We start from the raw sequence: 16,022 nt of genomic DNA, 5'->3' as shown, positions 1-16,022 counted from the left end.
CCCCTCCCTAGCACTGAAGCTAAATGTTTGAGATCTATGCATTACTTTATCATCCAAATAGACTGTTACAAAGTCCTGGCAGCCTTTGAACACTAGGGCTATTCGTCTCTGGCATGAAAATCAAAGGAACTGACTATAAATGGATGAGGTCTTGCTGGGATCCAAAATGGTGCTTAAGCTTTGGATTTTGGAACAAATGGAATTTACTAGAAATGATTTACAGATCGTCGTTTTTCCAGCTGTCACTACCTTTCATTAAAAAAGAAGGCAAAAATGAGATACTGCATTTCAAAGGATTGTGCATCTTTATTTTTCCTTGAGCATCGCCCATTGCAATTATTTTTTTCTGACATTCTCTGTCTTCAGTTTTGGAACCAGCAGGACCATTTCAAACATTACCTTTTCCTACACAAAGACACAAAGGGCATTACTTTGGCATGGATGCATAATGCCCTGAATGTCCAGAATTGGCCTCCACAGTCACTTACGGGCTCATTGTTAATGTGTTTATAGAAGACAATCTTACTCGGCTACAAGTGATTGCCAAAGAAGAAGAAGAAAAAGATTTTATTTTTATTTATAATATATATATATGGTATTTCAAGATAGGTAGCAACTATTTAAAATAATGTAAGGCCAGGTAAAAGTAATTAGAAGATAGAACAGACAATATCCCTCACATCTATCCCAGCACAGGACTTATACGTCAAATGCTTGGCAGAAGAGGAAGGTGTTCATCTTTTTACTTGCAACTTTTCCACCTCCTCAACTGCTTTTCCCTCTAGCAATTACAGGTGCACATTTGTGAGATTAATGCACACATCTGGAAGTCTGCAGGAGGGAAGCAGCCAGAGTAGAAAGAAAGGGCCCTCTTGGCTCTTCTCTCCTCCAAATCAACCCTGCCCAAATCTGCTTTACCCTAACAGACATGGCAACAACACTTTTTGGTGCACACATTTCTGCATATAATATTCTCCCCCAACCCCACTTTCAGGCCTCTCATGAAAAGATACAGTTTGCTGGGTTAGCTAAATAAAAGGTTCTGAAATATTCAAAGACAATAAAAGTTTAATATCACTGTGAGTCACCATTTGAGAACAGGCCAACATCTAATTTGGAGCAGGCATTTTACTACTAAATACTTCATAAGATGAAATTCTTTTGTGCTGCCTTCTCCACATCCCTTCCATAACCGAAATGAAATTGAATAATAGTTGGCCTAAATGATGACCAAGTGGCTTTCAGCAGCATTTTTGGCACATAGTTGCTTCCATAACACACTTTATTTGTATACTTTCATTACACCTCCTATTTCAAGCAGCATCACAAGGTCAAGGTCACTTATATCTTTGAGAGGAAACTGAAACGATTCAGCAAAAATCACACTAGACAACAGACTCCTCCAAAACTGAACAAGAGGAGAGACATGAAGGGTGAATATTGATAGTTATATGCATGATTATAGTTGCTCATTAAAAATACTAATTCTCTCTTTACTGCATCCAAACTACAGTTTTGAAAACTCAACGCAAGCTGCGTGTTTCCTAGTATCCCTTAAAAGTTTTTCTTATGATGCAGAGACCTTCCAAAAGATAACACATGCACTTACACAGAAATCCTCAAGATATTTGTGAAAACATGCCAAATATTACAAATGTTTGTCATAGCATCTAAGGCTACTCATGCATTATGGATCAACAAGGGGTGGGGGGTGGTTTGATGTACTTATACACATATTTTCATCCCATATTTTTCTAGTGCTCATGCACCTAACAATTAAAAACACAATATAAAAGCCGAGGCAATATAACAAAGCAGATAGGTACACAGCAGACAAACCAAAAGCATCAGATAAAAAAGGTACCGAATTTTTTAAAAAACCTGCTTAAACAGAAAGATTTTGACCATAGAGTAAACCACCACAGAGGAGACCAACCAATCCTTATGGAGCAAAGAGTTCACATATTTTAGATGCAGCCACAAAGAAGGTCTTTCTTCCATCCCCACCAGTCGAGGTTCCATAGTTGGAACATAGAGAAGGGGCCCCTCTGTAGAAGCTTAGGGAATGGAAAGGGTCGTGTTGGATATGGTGATTTGCAAGGTCACCTGGATCCAAGACAGGGGTCGCCAACCTTTTTGGATCATTTTGAGAGAGTGCTTGGGGTACCAGTCACATAACAGCTGTTGGTGTGTGTGTGAGAGAGAGTGTGTTATGTGTGTGGTACAACACAAAATTAGAGAGGCAGCCACCCCTGGCAGCCTTATGTGAAACCATAGGAAGTCAGCTATGCCCTACTGGTCTCAATTGTGGAGATCACGATCACACTCACTCACTATTATTGCTATCTAATAGCAACAGGCCACATTCCTAAGTACCAGGAAAAATATACAAGGTGGCCACACTACTCACTCTCATTTTCATAGAAATTAGTTAAATGACTTTTTGCCCCACAACTTTCTTTTTCCAAGGGCTAGAAAAATTTTCAAAAAGAAAAATTAAAGCTTAAGAGTCTGCGGCATCTGCCCAGGGGCACCAGTAAAAGCCTTTGCAGCTGTCTATGGCACCAGGCTTGCAACACCTGACATAAGCCATTTTATAGTTTTGCTGCTTTGCCTTGTCTTGGATTTTAAAAAATGAATCAAGTAGTTCAGCTTTGGAACATTGCTATTTAAGAGATGGAATTTAGAAACAGCCTGAGGGGTGTTAGCTAAATCTGTACCTTGTACAAAGCAACTCCCCTACAAAAACACACATCTTCAAAACAGGTTGCAATCCTAATTTTGGACGTTTTACTCTTTGGGCCTAAGTCAACAAAACCATCGTAAAGTAGTATTCCTGCTCTCCAAACATATCTGAATGACTTAGATGTCACCTAGGTCATTTGGAAAATTTGGGTTGTGCTGTATTTGCTCATATAATTATACATTCCTCCCTCTTTTTCTACTATTTCTCTCTCATTTTTCATAGGAACTGGGAGCCCAGCATCAACATTAAGGAGATCTAGATTCTACTAGTAGTTTTTACCAAGCATGTGCAATGCTTAGCCACAAGCGGTATAAAACAAGTCTCTTGCTTATATATCCAGTAATGGGGGTTGACTCACTCCATGACACACCTAGTTATTAAATTTCTTTAGCTAGTTTAGACACTTACTTTCTTTGCTTAGGGGGGAAAACACAACCCTCTATTTCCTTAATCTGGTGTCTTCATTAAGAGAAAAGTGAAAGAAAGATTTGAGGCTATGTCCAAAGAAAATGCCAGTTAGTTCAGAATTTGATTTAAATAAAATAAAATAAAAATACAGAGAGTAACTGAACAGAAGTGGGATACAATTTAATAGCATTAGCAGCATTAAAGCGCTTACAGTACTGAGCAGTGAAATGGAAGGGAGATTCGAGTACAGAATTGTTTTTAATCTTTTAAAGCAAAAGTTGAACATTTTGAGAATTAAACTACCAGATACAAACACAGTCGTATTTATTTACATTTCTGTGCCATTCCAAAAGGCTTGGGACAAAGAGAACTAGAGTAGATTGGAATTATCATGTCATATAGTGCATATACTCTTATGGGAAAGGAGTACGATGTTTTGGGGGTAGATACTAAGAATACTTCTCCACATGTACTTACAACCAAAATTTGGGCCTGCTTCTCAGAAGATAAATCTGTATCTAGACGGAATCACTTGAAAATAGAGGTGGAGGCTCACGGGACGGATAGACGTGACAAGTTCTTGCACACAGATGTGAGGGAAAACAGCGCTAGCCTGCCTCCCCACCTCCAATATGATTTCTATGTATAGCAAACTCAAGGTAGCACTGTGCAAATCTAACTGCTGCAGTGTGAGCAACAAGCCAACTGCATGTTTGAGTAGCAAACACTAACATTTCAAACTGTGATGCTGCTGTAAAGTTTGTACTTGCTTGGTACAATATACAGATTTGTCCACCTTATAGTATGTACTCAAATGCTGTTGGCATCCATCTGTCTCGGGAGACAATGGAGACAATATCGGGAGACAATGGACAACTCCCTTTGGGAGTGAGGTCAAGCACTCAAATGTATAACAAATCAAAATGTTGCTTCCTTGAGAAATTATCCGTGACTCAGAATGTCAGATAAGGCTGCACATATGCACAAGGTGTGCTTTTAGTACAGTTGTTTCTTTTCATCCACAGAAAAGAACTAAGAAAATGCCCCCAAAGGATTTTTTTAACTACTCCAGGGACATGCTAGAGAAGCCCCCAAGTCAATAGGGCTGGGCGATATCAGCTTTTCAATATCATGGTATATCACTAGCCAAACATCACAGTCTGGTGATATACCGTGATGTTGGAAAAAAAGCTGCCCTGGCCCCAGCTTGCGAGGTGCCAGGGGAAATTGCCACAGCTCTCACCATGGGAGCAGAGGTAGTTTTGCCCCAGCACCTAGTGGGAGCCTGGGACAAGGCAACTTGTTTGTACGGTTCAGCTGGGGCATGGGAGGGTGGAAAGAAAATAAGGCCATGTTGGACATGATAGAAAGGGAGTGAATGAGTTGCGTTACAGATAAGAACGCATATTGGAGCCATCAGGAGATGGGAGAACGCAACACATCATGCTACAGAAGCTTCAAAGAGAATGGAAGATTGAGCACTTATGCATAGCTGATGGTGTAAAACAGGGTAGTAACAAAGGGGACTAACAGCATATCTAATTAAGTCAGCATGGCTGAAATAATGCTTTAATTAGTCAGTGTTGCTGAAATGATGCTTTGAGACTGTGCTGAACTAACAGAAATGAAGGGGGTGGGTTTGGTGATTTTACGTTGCTGTTACCTATGCTTGCATTGCATTGGAATCCTTTGCAGCGACTTCTGCACTGGAGTTGCCACCTTGCACGTGCAAAATGAATGTTTTTGATTTACTACTGTGTTATTATTGACCTCCAGCAAGGAAACCTAGTTATTTCCCTACAGTGGAACATTTGGATCATGTCAAATCCCTACAAAGTAGGGTCTGTGATTTAATGTGCAGTTGGGAGGGATGGAAAAAGTTCCTGAACCTTTCCCCACCAATGTTCCTTTGTCTCCCAACATCACTTCTCCCCAGCCATTTTTCTCCTGGTATGGGTTGCTTCTGAAGTCCCAGAAGAGGAACAATAGTTGGCGAATTGTGGAGTGAAATGTAGTACGAGAGAGGAGTGGAGTGTTCAGCTTTCAGCTCAACTGCCCCCCCCCCAAGTTCAAATCTCCTACATACATATACATTTTATTTATTACATGTATATCCCACCTTTCGTCCAAGAAGCCCCCGCTTCATTTTATCCTTGAGTAACCCTTTGAGGTAGGTTAGTCTGGGAGACTGCAAATGGCGCAAAGTTGCCCCACGAGCTTCCCAGATGAGTGGAGATTAAAACTCCGGCCTGCTGCCCCCATGTCTATTTTGTCCAAAAGGCAGACCCTTGTATTTTTTTAAACTAGAACAAGCCAACAACAGTGGCTGGGTCCTTGCATGTTCTACTCACATTTATAGTGGAACATGATTATTTCAAGCATCATAGGAACAAATTTCATAGCGCCACTGTGTTAGAAGTTCATTTGGTAAAATGCAATTGATTTATGATTAGTTGAAAAATTAACATGTAAACTTCTAAAATTATATGCGGTCACACTAAGAGCCTTTAAGTAAAGGAGGGCGATCAGAGGAAGTCTTGGAAGACTTGTAGATAATCCATTAGAAAGAGAGAAATCCAAGATCTACAGTAAAGTAATGCCTCTGTTAGAACCAACCAAAATGTCATGAAGTCATGAGTAACCTTTCTAATTCCCAATATATATCTGAAACTATGCAAATATTTGACATTCACGTTCCATAAATAAACTTCAGAAAAATAAAAAGTCCAGCACTTGCACACATTCAAGAATGTTGAAAAGCAGACACCCTTGTTGAGTCTGGACTCCCCCTAATTATTCTGATTCTTTTAAAGAATTAGGGCCTTGCTGCTTAAGTGTTTTGAAAGTTATTCATCTATCTTCCCAAAATAACTCAGCCTTTTTGTCTGTCAATTAAGATGCTCACAGTTCATTCAGCGTACATTTTGAGCACTATCAAGCATAGCTTGTTCATAACTTGCTACAAGCTTTAAAATGGACTGAAATAATACTTTTCATAATTAACAGTGGGACGGAGGTATATTCTTGTTATATTAATTATCTCATTTGCACGCTACAGTTCAAAGGACTACAGATCACTAGGTTAAGTACTGAATATTCTTCTGTTTCTTAGAAGGCGAGGGATGAAGGGCACGGGAAATGAGTTTTCAAACACTTTGTTGCTACCATTTGCAAATGCCAGATTCTAAAGGTCAAAAGACGTAACTACTCCGGGATTGTGGAGCAGAGGCCAAAGCAAGAATTTACAAAACCCTTTTGGAAACTGAAAAGAACTCTGGTTCTAAAAAGAGAGTAATTACAACAAGGCCTTAGGTTGACTATGTAATGTGCTATCTTATTAAACTAAAAAAATTTAGCCTCTACAGACTGTATGTAGACATTAACTTGCCAGACATTAACTTTGAAATGGTTTCCAATACAGTGTGGTATATTTGCATAGAACCTAAGGCAATGGGGAACGCTTTAATGAAACTACAGCATATTGCTTTCATATGCACACTAAATAAGCAAAATGGGATCTGTGGAAAGATATTAATAAAGCCTGAACAAACTTTCTAAATTAATGTTGACTGTGACTAATTTATTTGAGCAAAGAGCTAAGCAGGCCTAGCAAGTGTCGCAGATGCACTGACATTCCAGAGAACCCATAGATCAGAAGTTTCTGGAGTACAAAATTCTGAAGGCATCAGATACTGGAAAACCTTTTCCAATTTTGTGCAGACAAGGGGAAACATAGGATTGTATCCAGTGTTGCCATTACACCAGTGCAATGGAACTTCCCTCTCATCTCTCTGCTGAAACTCCTTGTGCACCCTCAAAATCTGCTGCAGAGGGTTGCAGAATTCTCTGGAGTGGTTTTGTGGCACATGTGGACAGGAGAGAGGAGAGGAGAAGAAGTCCTCTTGTACAAGCAAAAACACTGCTTGCATAGCACTGCATACATGGGCAAGAACTGCAGTCCCTTCTCCTTCCCTTTTTCTTTTAAAAATATCTCATCTGGGGGATTGGTTGGAAAGCCTGAAGTGTCTATAGGATGGGGAACAAAATCCCTGCGCTTCTCGCCTCTGAAGGCTATCTTAACATCTCACTTTCTCCCCCCTCTCCTTCAGCTTGTGTGTGTTTGTTTGTTTTGAAAGTGTGGTGTTTTAATACGGTATATTCCCAGCCCTGATCTGTCGGAACCCGAAGGATAAATAACATGCAATAACCAACAACAACAACAACAACAACAACACGATCATTGAAAGTGAGGTGAAGAAAAAGAGAGGAAAGGGTGTATTTTAATTTTTTCATTTGGGGAAAAAAATCCACCCTTCCACCAGGGGTTGCCTTTTTTCAAAAAACAAAGCAAAGTCAAAGTTCTTTTCTTTTGGCAAGCTGCTAGGACCTGGTAAATCGAACTGGCCAGGGGGATGTGAGCTCCGGCCGGCGGGCTGTAGAAACAACAGTGGTTGCTTTGCATGTTGGGAAGTCTGCCCCTCTCTGATGCTGAGATTGGCCGCAGCTCTGGGAGCCCCTCTCCAATTGGCTGCAGGTTGTCCAGGGGCAGAGCTGCAGGCGATCGCAGCATCAGAGAGGGCCACCGCCGCCTCTCCAATGCTTCTGTCCTGGAACTGCTGTTGATCACAGCATCATCCACAGCAGGGGTAGGGAACCTAAGGCCCGGGGGCCGGATGCGGCCCAATCGCCTTCTCAATCCGGCTCACAGACGGTCCGGGAATCAGGTATTTTTACATGAGTAGAATGTGTCCTTTTATTTAAAATGCATCTCTGGGTTATTTGTGGGATGTAGGAATTTGTTCATATATTTTTTTAAAAAAAATAGTCCGGTCCACCACATGGTCTGAGGGATGGTGGACCAGCCCGCGGCTGAAAAGTGTTGCTGACCCCTGATCCACAGCATCATTGGAGAGGGGCACCGGCACCTGGGCTCTAGTGGGTGAGCCCGCCCCGCCCCCAGCACACCGCATCCCCTGGCGTGCGTGCCCACCCAGGACAGCCAACAGGGACACAATGTCCCTGCTGTCTACTACTCCATAATATAAGCAAAAAAGTTAGTGAGTTATTGATATCAAGCTCTATAGTGTCAGCTTTACTTTTAGAAACAAAACCGACTACATTTATTTGAAATGTTGAAACCAATCTGAGTGTACACAGTTATTTCAAATTCATTAGAGTTTCTGTAATTCAAAGGTAAATACTATGCCAAATTCAATTCAGCTGAAAAACAGCAAAAGCAATTCTTCACTTTTAAAAAACTGATTTAAAACACGAAGAATCAACACTTCATTCTTTTAATGTTAGGTCACTGACAAATGCTAAGCTCTAGAAGGCTTGAAAAACCTGCTATGACCTGCTGTGCCAAACTGGTTACTTGCCAAGTCTCAATTTTTCGTTAAATTTGTAGAGAGATCTTTCCTCTGTAATAATATTGGTTCCCCCCTACCTTTTCAATTCCCAATTAAAGTTAACAATGTGGAGATATACAGTAATGAAAGCTGCTTTCATTATACACTAAATTTAATTAATGTGTCATACAAAAATGGAAGGGCACCTGCATTTAATATTACACTGTCAGAACATGCACACTGCAGTGCTGAACGACTTCCAACTAGGGCTGTTTTACACACTTTTCTTTTTAATTGCCTTCCCAGCTTTTGGACAAAACCGAGGTCCGTATGCTCTGTGCAGGGCAATGTGCACATTTAAAAATAGAAATAAACAAAAAACCCTTACATTATTTCTATGTAAGAATATCATTTTTGTGTGTGGAATAGATCTAATGCAATAGGGAAAAGTCAATTTCATGTCCATTTTTGGAAAATAGCACCATTTAATCAATTTGAGGTTTAAAAATAAGAGAAGATAAGGATATTTATAGAACAACACACAATGTTCAACTTCCAAACCAAGGAATTTAACTATAACTTACACTGGGGGGGGGGGGGCGCCTACCAGAAAAGTACCGTATTTTTCGCCCCATAGGACGCACTTTCCCCCCTCCAAAAATGAAGGGGAAATGTGTGTGCGTCCTATGGGGCGAATGCAGGCTTTCGCTGAAGCCTGGAGAGTGAGAGGGGTCGGTGCGCACCGATGCCTCCAGCTCTCCAGGCTTCAGGAAGCTATCAGCAAGCCTTGCAAGCCCGGCGGGAGTTCCCGCGGGCTCACAAGGCTTGTGGGCAGCAGCCTGCAGCCCGAAGCACGGGGCGCCTTCCGGAGGGCGCTTCGGGCAGGTGTGCGCAAGGCTTGGGGCTGCAGCCGTGGCTGGGGGGGGGGGGATATATTTTTTTTATTCATTCTCCCCCCCCCCCCCAAAAAAAAACAAGGTGCGTCCTATGGGCCGGTGCGCCCTATAGGACGACAAATACGGTAGATTTGATTCCGTCTTCATACTAAAAGAAAGCCAAGCAGGCTGGGTTTAGAGAAGAAGAACAGAAATTGAAATATAGGAGAGCTTGCCAAAGTGCCAGACAAAGTTTGAAAAGACTATGCCAGCACCCAATTATGAAATACCTAAGCAGGTGGCAGAGCCAGATGCCACAGTGTAATATTGGTTTGGGTTGGACCACTAAAAGAATTGGGCAGATGGATCAGAGCCTGCTGCTCAGTCCTGGTGCACAGTCTAAAGAGGAATCAAGTATTCTGCTCAAAGAACTTTCCAGTAATGTCCACAATGGAGATAAAATTCTGACATTACGTATTTCATGTGTATTTTCTTAGAGCTCATTCCCAAAACAACCTATACCTAATGCATGTTGGGATCAATGTGCTGTCCATTTTGGTTATGAAAATGTCATTTCCTACCAATACCAAGTGTTTGTTTGTTTTGTTTTGTTTTTAAATCTCTTTAGGATTGTCATACTGAAGAGTACAAAGAATCAAAAAAGCCCAAGTTAAAATCCACAGATCACAATCCTTGTAAACACTGATCTAACTGCATTTAGTTTAGCTCAACTGTTGGGATTCGAAAAGGGTTTGACATGAAAGATGTTGCTGAAGAACAACAATTCTCATTACAATTTTATATTCCGTGTATTTTAACCAACGCCAAGAGATCGTATGAGACAACTAACTGTAAGCTAGTCAAGAGAAAAACCTCCACCTTGCAGTAATCTGCAAGATACATATATGCAGAGACACAGCTTGCCTACTGTCCTGGTCAGATGTTCAACTTGATTTGTCTTCAGCCACACTACAGTATAAGATATTACATATATATGATTAACAATGAAATACTGTGTGTCTACTCAGAAGCAAGTTCCAATGAGTTACCCAAGTTGGTATAGAACTGCATCCTACCACTGTTTTTCTACCAAATAATGTACCCCCTGGGAAATGTGTGGTAAAGATGAGTGCTTTCCAAGAACCTAGGTTTCGGGTACCTAGGTTCCTGAATGGCTTGTCTCCTGAACAAATTGACTCCCGCACGTCGCAAACCTGGAAGTAAGTGTTCCAGTTTGCGAACGTTTTTTGGAAGCCAAATGTCTATTTTGGCTGTCGGCATTGTTTCTGGGGCCAATCAGAAGCCGAGCCTTGGTTTGCAAACATTTTGGAAGTCGAACGGACTTCAAGAACGGATTGAGTTCGGGAAACAAGGCACCACATGAAGGAGACATCAAAAAGTATTTGTAATAACAAGTCACAAAATGGCATGTCTTAATGTGAAAATATTTAAGATAGAAATAGTTTTAGATCATGTGTAGCAGATGTTGGGGTGGTTAGTAATAAAATACTATTTTTTGAAGTGAAAGAATATGCTGCGTTGATTTTATTACTACAAAATTTAGTAACTTCAGAATTGATGCACGTTTTAAAACTGAAAATGGATTGCACTTGGATTATTCCAAGATGATTAAACTTGCCTTACCGACACAAAAGAAGGCTTCATACATAAATGAGTGCACTTCACCCAGACAATTATGTAGTCTGTAGGGTTAAATAGTCTGATGATTTTATTGTTTTATTCTTTATTGTAAACTGCTTTGTTTTACTACAACCAAGCGTTGTGAGATAAGCAAATAGTGATCCTTATTATCCCTGTTCAGAAGGGCACCAACAATCCCAACCAACTAACTTGGGTCAATTCGGAATTCTGCTACCCCTAACATCCTGCCCATCAATCATTAAGACTTACAATTTTTGGATATGCCATGCCTTATGTAAGGTATATAAAATAACCAAACCTTCTTAATCTTTAATTCAACATGGGCTATTGGAGCATAAGTTTGCACGTACTTCTAGATGAAACATATCTGATGCACTAGGACTATAGTGGGAAGGATTTAGCTCACTATAGGCTTGCTTTAAAACCTTTTATCTATATTGTGAAACAAGTGAAGTAGAAAGCATATAAAAATAACAATTCAGACACTATAGGAAAAAGCCACTGTCCTCCTAGTGGTGCAGCAATAAAACTGCTAGCATATTTGCAAAGCTAAGTAGGGTCTGGTATGGTTTCAAATTGGATGGGGGACCATATGTTGAGATCCATGCATTGCAGGGGGTTGGACTAGATGACCCTTGTAATCCCTTCCAACTCTACAATTCAAATATACTTACCGTATATTGGCTATATGTTGTTGCACAGGCTGATGCTGAAAATGTTCAGGCCACTGATGATGTAGGCAGAATGAGGGCGAGGACTGAAGACAGCAGGCAGTCTGATACAAGGGTGTATGTTTTTGGCAAGCGGATGCTGAATATTCTGTATGAAGGTTTGGGCAGCAGGAAGTTAATGGAGATGGCGCCGCATTGCCAGACAGTGAAAGGCATTCTTGCTGATTACAATGGTGATTTAGAGGCTGATGATGGTATGGGCAAGGGCGACAACACTGTGATAATACCTGTGGAGTTCTTTGGTCATCTACAGGCAGAAACGATGGTTTTAGCATGCCATTAAGTTGAAGGCACCCATTTGCACTCACTTTTCTTCTTGTGGTTTCCTTAGATGGGAGGTTTTGGACGGCAACATTGCCATCACCGGTTGCAAGGAGATCAGGACTAGTTGCATTGGTCGGGATGTTACCATTGCTCAGAACGACAAAGTCATTGCTCCCATTGCTTGTAGCCATGCTCCAAAGTTCTGGTGGTCTGCAATGCTTCTAGAAGGGAGAAAAAGAAAGAAAAGGTTAAAAATGAAAAAGGCACAATTTTGTCAATAATATACTGGTCTCAGTGTTCTATATGATCTTCTGAATAAAAAGAAACCTGGATTAAGGATGCACCAAGTATCTGTACAGTTACAATTAGGGCTGGGCGATAGTTGGTTTTCACCATCACGATATATCGCCAGCTAAACATCGCAGTATACCAATATATTACAATGTCTAAAACAAGGCTGGAACTAAGTACAGTATAGGGACGGAGGTGGAGCTATGGTCTAAACCAGTGTTTCCCAACCTTGGGTCTCCAGCTGTTTTCGGACTACAATTCCCATCATCCTTGACCACTGGTCTTGCTAGCGAGGGATGATGGGAGTTGTAGTCCAAAAACAGCTGGAGACCCAAGGTTGGGGAACACTGGTCTAAACCACTGAGCCTATGGCTTGCCATTTGGAAGGTCAATGGTTCGAATCCCCACGACAGGGTGAGCTCCCATTGCTCGGTCCCAGCTCCTGCCAACCTAGCAGTTTGAAAGCACATCAAAGTGCAAGCTCCGGCGGGAAGGTAAATGGCATTTCCATGCGCTGCTCTGGTTTTGCCAGAAGCGACTTAGTCATGCTGGCCACATGACCCAGAAGAATTGTCTGCGGACAAACGTCGGCTCCCTTGACCAGTAAAGCAAGATGAGTGCCACAACTCCAGAGTTATTCGTAACTGGACTTAACTGTCAGGGGTCCTTTACCTTTTTAAGTACAGTATAGACATTGGCTGGCTTCACGTTTCCCCCCGCATCATGACTTCTGCATTGTCCTTGACCACTGACCAAGCTAACCAGAAATGAATTTGAGTCCAACAACACTGGCCAAAGGTTAGTCACCCTGATCTAGAAAAAGAGACTGCTATCACTGATTTAACATCTTTAGAATGTACATAACATTAAAGCTTTGTGATTGTTAATAGCTTGCTAAGATTCTGCTTGCTCTACAGGGACCCATGAACATTAATTTTCTCTTTCTTCTCTACTACTGAGCTGTTAAGAGTGCCTGAAACTGTACAGCCAGCCAAGCTATTTAATTGGTTCATCACTAATATTGAACAGAAGGTGCTATGCACAATGGAATGCTGCCCATAGCAACCCTGGATGCTGATTCTCAGAGCCATTTGGGTTTGGAATCCTCAATGCCTAAAGCTAAAGGAGGTGGGGGAGAAAGAGCCCTGAATAATGTAACTTAAAACTATTTGTTCTATGTTCCACTCAGACACTCTGCAAAGTTAATACCGAACGGCAACCAGTCAAAACTTGACAGCATTTTCAAGACAGGAATATTTTCCTTCAGAATCCAATTCCTTGCATTCCTATGTTTAATATTCTTTCCCGAACCGCTGCACCCTAAACCAGTAGACCCCATTAAAAAGTTACTGAACACACAACTTGCCAAGTTTAAATTTAAGCAGCTGAATGAAGCTGGTTGCCGTCTGAAAATATTTAATTTTTAAAATACTGTATGGCTGAAGTAGAGTAGTTTTCTCATGGATTGCATGGCAATTTCAGAATGGCTGCAGAAAGGAATGTAACAATAAGCACACAATTAAAAAGAAAAGATGTTTTTCCCTTAAAGAGACATCTGTACACTTTTCTCTTTTGTGCAATAGATTCAGAAGCACGTTGACACGCTGGAGAAATCTTCTGAACAGGAAATTCAAGCATCCAAGTCAACCAACAGCTTCTTCCATATTCTCATTAGGATTTCTAAAGCAGTAGGTACAAACATTTATTGATCTGAACTCCGGGCAACCCAAAAAGGTCATGACTGGGACAAGACAGACCAGTTCCTTTGCTGTTAGGATGCAAATACACAAAAAGGCAGCTGAAAAATGACTTTATGACCTACCAAGTCTACAGAGAACATTTTGTGGTTTCTTTGTTCTCTATGATGAGAGGGCAAAGATGAGCAGGTTCCCGGCTGCTCATGATAAGAGACAAGAGCCGCAGCAGACACACACACAAATCAGCAATAAAAGAGCAGCAAGCTAGCAACAAAAAGCACAGCGAAACCCATGTGTTTTAACCGGCTTGCAAAATGCTGAAAGGGAAGGTGTCAAACTGTGGGAGGCTATTCCATGGAACCTGGTGGCGACAGAGGTCCTGCTTCTCATGGGGCTCCTTCAGCAAGCTGTTGCCCCAAAGAGAAGATCAGACTGCGGGGAAGGTTGAAAATTGTAGTTCTGATGTTAAGAATGGAGAGGGGGCTGCCAGGGTATCATTTGGAGAACTGGTTTACCAGGCTTCAGCAGGCTTGTCTGAATTTGTTCTGAGTCTGGCACTATGACCAAAATAAAAGAAGCAAAGGTGTATATGGCTATGGTAGCAGTTTATTACAGCACTCCAGAAGGAGAAAAAAAGCTCTATTCCTTCTCTTTTTAATCCTACCACGGATTCTCCATTCTGGGGGATTCTCTTTCTGCTAAGACAACCTCTCAAATAAAGGTTTTACCTTGGTATGGGATGGTTAGTACATCAGCCATGGCAATATCTTTCTCTTTTCATCCTCCCCCCCCCCCCTTGTTTTGCTTTCCTTTGGTGTCCTCTGCTCAGGGCCAATTTTGGGGTCCAAGGATTACACACACATGAAGGCGGTGGATGAATGGAAGGACCCTGAGTGAGTGGCAGGGAAAGGAAGACCTCCCAGGATGAGAGATTGGGAGAAGAAAGGAAAGTTCCCAGGTGAGAGCTGGGAGGGTCCACCACTTTCTGTGTGAGACAAGGGTTATGAGCTACCTTTGAGACAGGACTCTGTGATTTCTTCTCTCTCTCTGTTTTTATTTATACCAATCTCTTTTATCTTACTGTATTACGGAAAAGCTTTAATATTTTTTAAAGAATTTTTTGCCTGTAAAAACAGAAGTACTGTTTTTGGGGGACAGGGGGCGGGCGGGTGTGGGGGATTCCCTGGTCCTGAATGGGGTAACTGTGCCCCTGAAGGACCAGGTGCGCAGCCTGGGAGTCATTTTGGACTCACAGTTGTCCATGGAGGCACAGGTTAATTTTGTGTCCAGGGCAGCTGTCTACCAGCTCCACCTGGTACGCAGGCTAAGACCCTACCTGCCCGCGGACTGTCTCGCCAGAGTGGTACATGCTCTAGTTATCTCCCGCTTGGACTACTGCAATGCACTCTACGTGGGGCTACCTTTGAAGGTGACCCGGAAACTGCAATTAATCCAGAATGCGGCAGCTAGACTGGTGACTGGGAGTGGCCGCCGGGACCACATAACACCGGTTCTGGGAGATCTGCATTGACTCCCAGTACGTTTCCGGGCACAATTCAAAGTGTTGGTGCTGACCTTTAAAACCCTAAATGGCCTCGGTCCTGTATACCCGAAGGAGCGTCTCCACCCCCATCGTTCAGCCCGGACACTGAGATCCAGCGCCGAGGGCCTTCTGGCGGTTCCCTCTTTGCGAGAAGTAAGGTTACAGGGAACCAGGCAGAGGGCCTTCTTGGTAGTGGCGCCTTCCCTGTGGAACGCCCTCCCAGCAGATGTCAAGGCAATAAACAACTATTTTACTTTTAAAAGACAACTGAAGGCAGCCCTCTTTAGGGAAGTTTTTAATGTCTAATACTGTATTGTTTTTAATATTCAGTTGGAAGCCGCCCAGAGTGGCTGGGGAAACCCAGCCAGATGGGCAGGGTATAAATTCTTCTTCTTCTTCTTCTTCTTCTTCTTCTTCTTCTTCTTCTTCTTCTTCTTCTTCTTCTTCTTCTTCTTCT

The 16,022-nt window shown here is 41.9% G+C and overlaps 1 protein-coding gene across 1 annotated transcript in view; it reads right to left on the bottom strand.

The window, feature by feature from the left end:
- The window catches only part of DISP1 (dispatched RND transporter family member 1), an 83,637-nt gene that overhangs the window by 25,208 nt on the left and 42,407 nt on the right, over positions 1-16,022 (bottom strand). Inside the window, exon 2 of the mRNA XM_028724565.2 lies at positions 11,714-12,255. Coding sequence (XP_028580398.2) covers positions 11,714-12,255 — 542 coding nt within the window. The remainder of the gene's footprint in view (positions 1-11,713; positions 12,256-16,022) is intronic.

This window comes from Podarcis muralis, chromosome 3, assembly GCF_964188315.1.
Source record: "Podarcis muralis chromosome 3, rPodMur119.hap1.1, whole genome shotgun sequence".
NCBI lineage: Eukaryota > Metazoa > Chordata > Lepidosauria > Squamata > Lacertidae > Podarcis > Podarcis muralis.
Note: the sequence above shows the minus strand (reverse complement) of the source record. Positions and strands in the feature narration are given on the sequence as shown.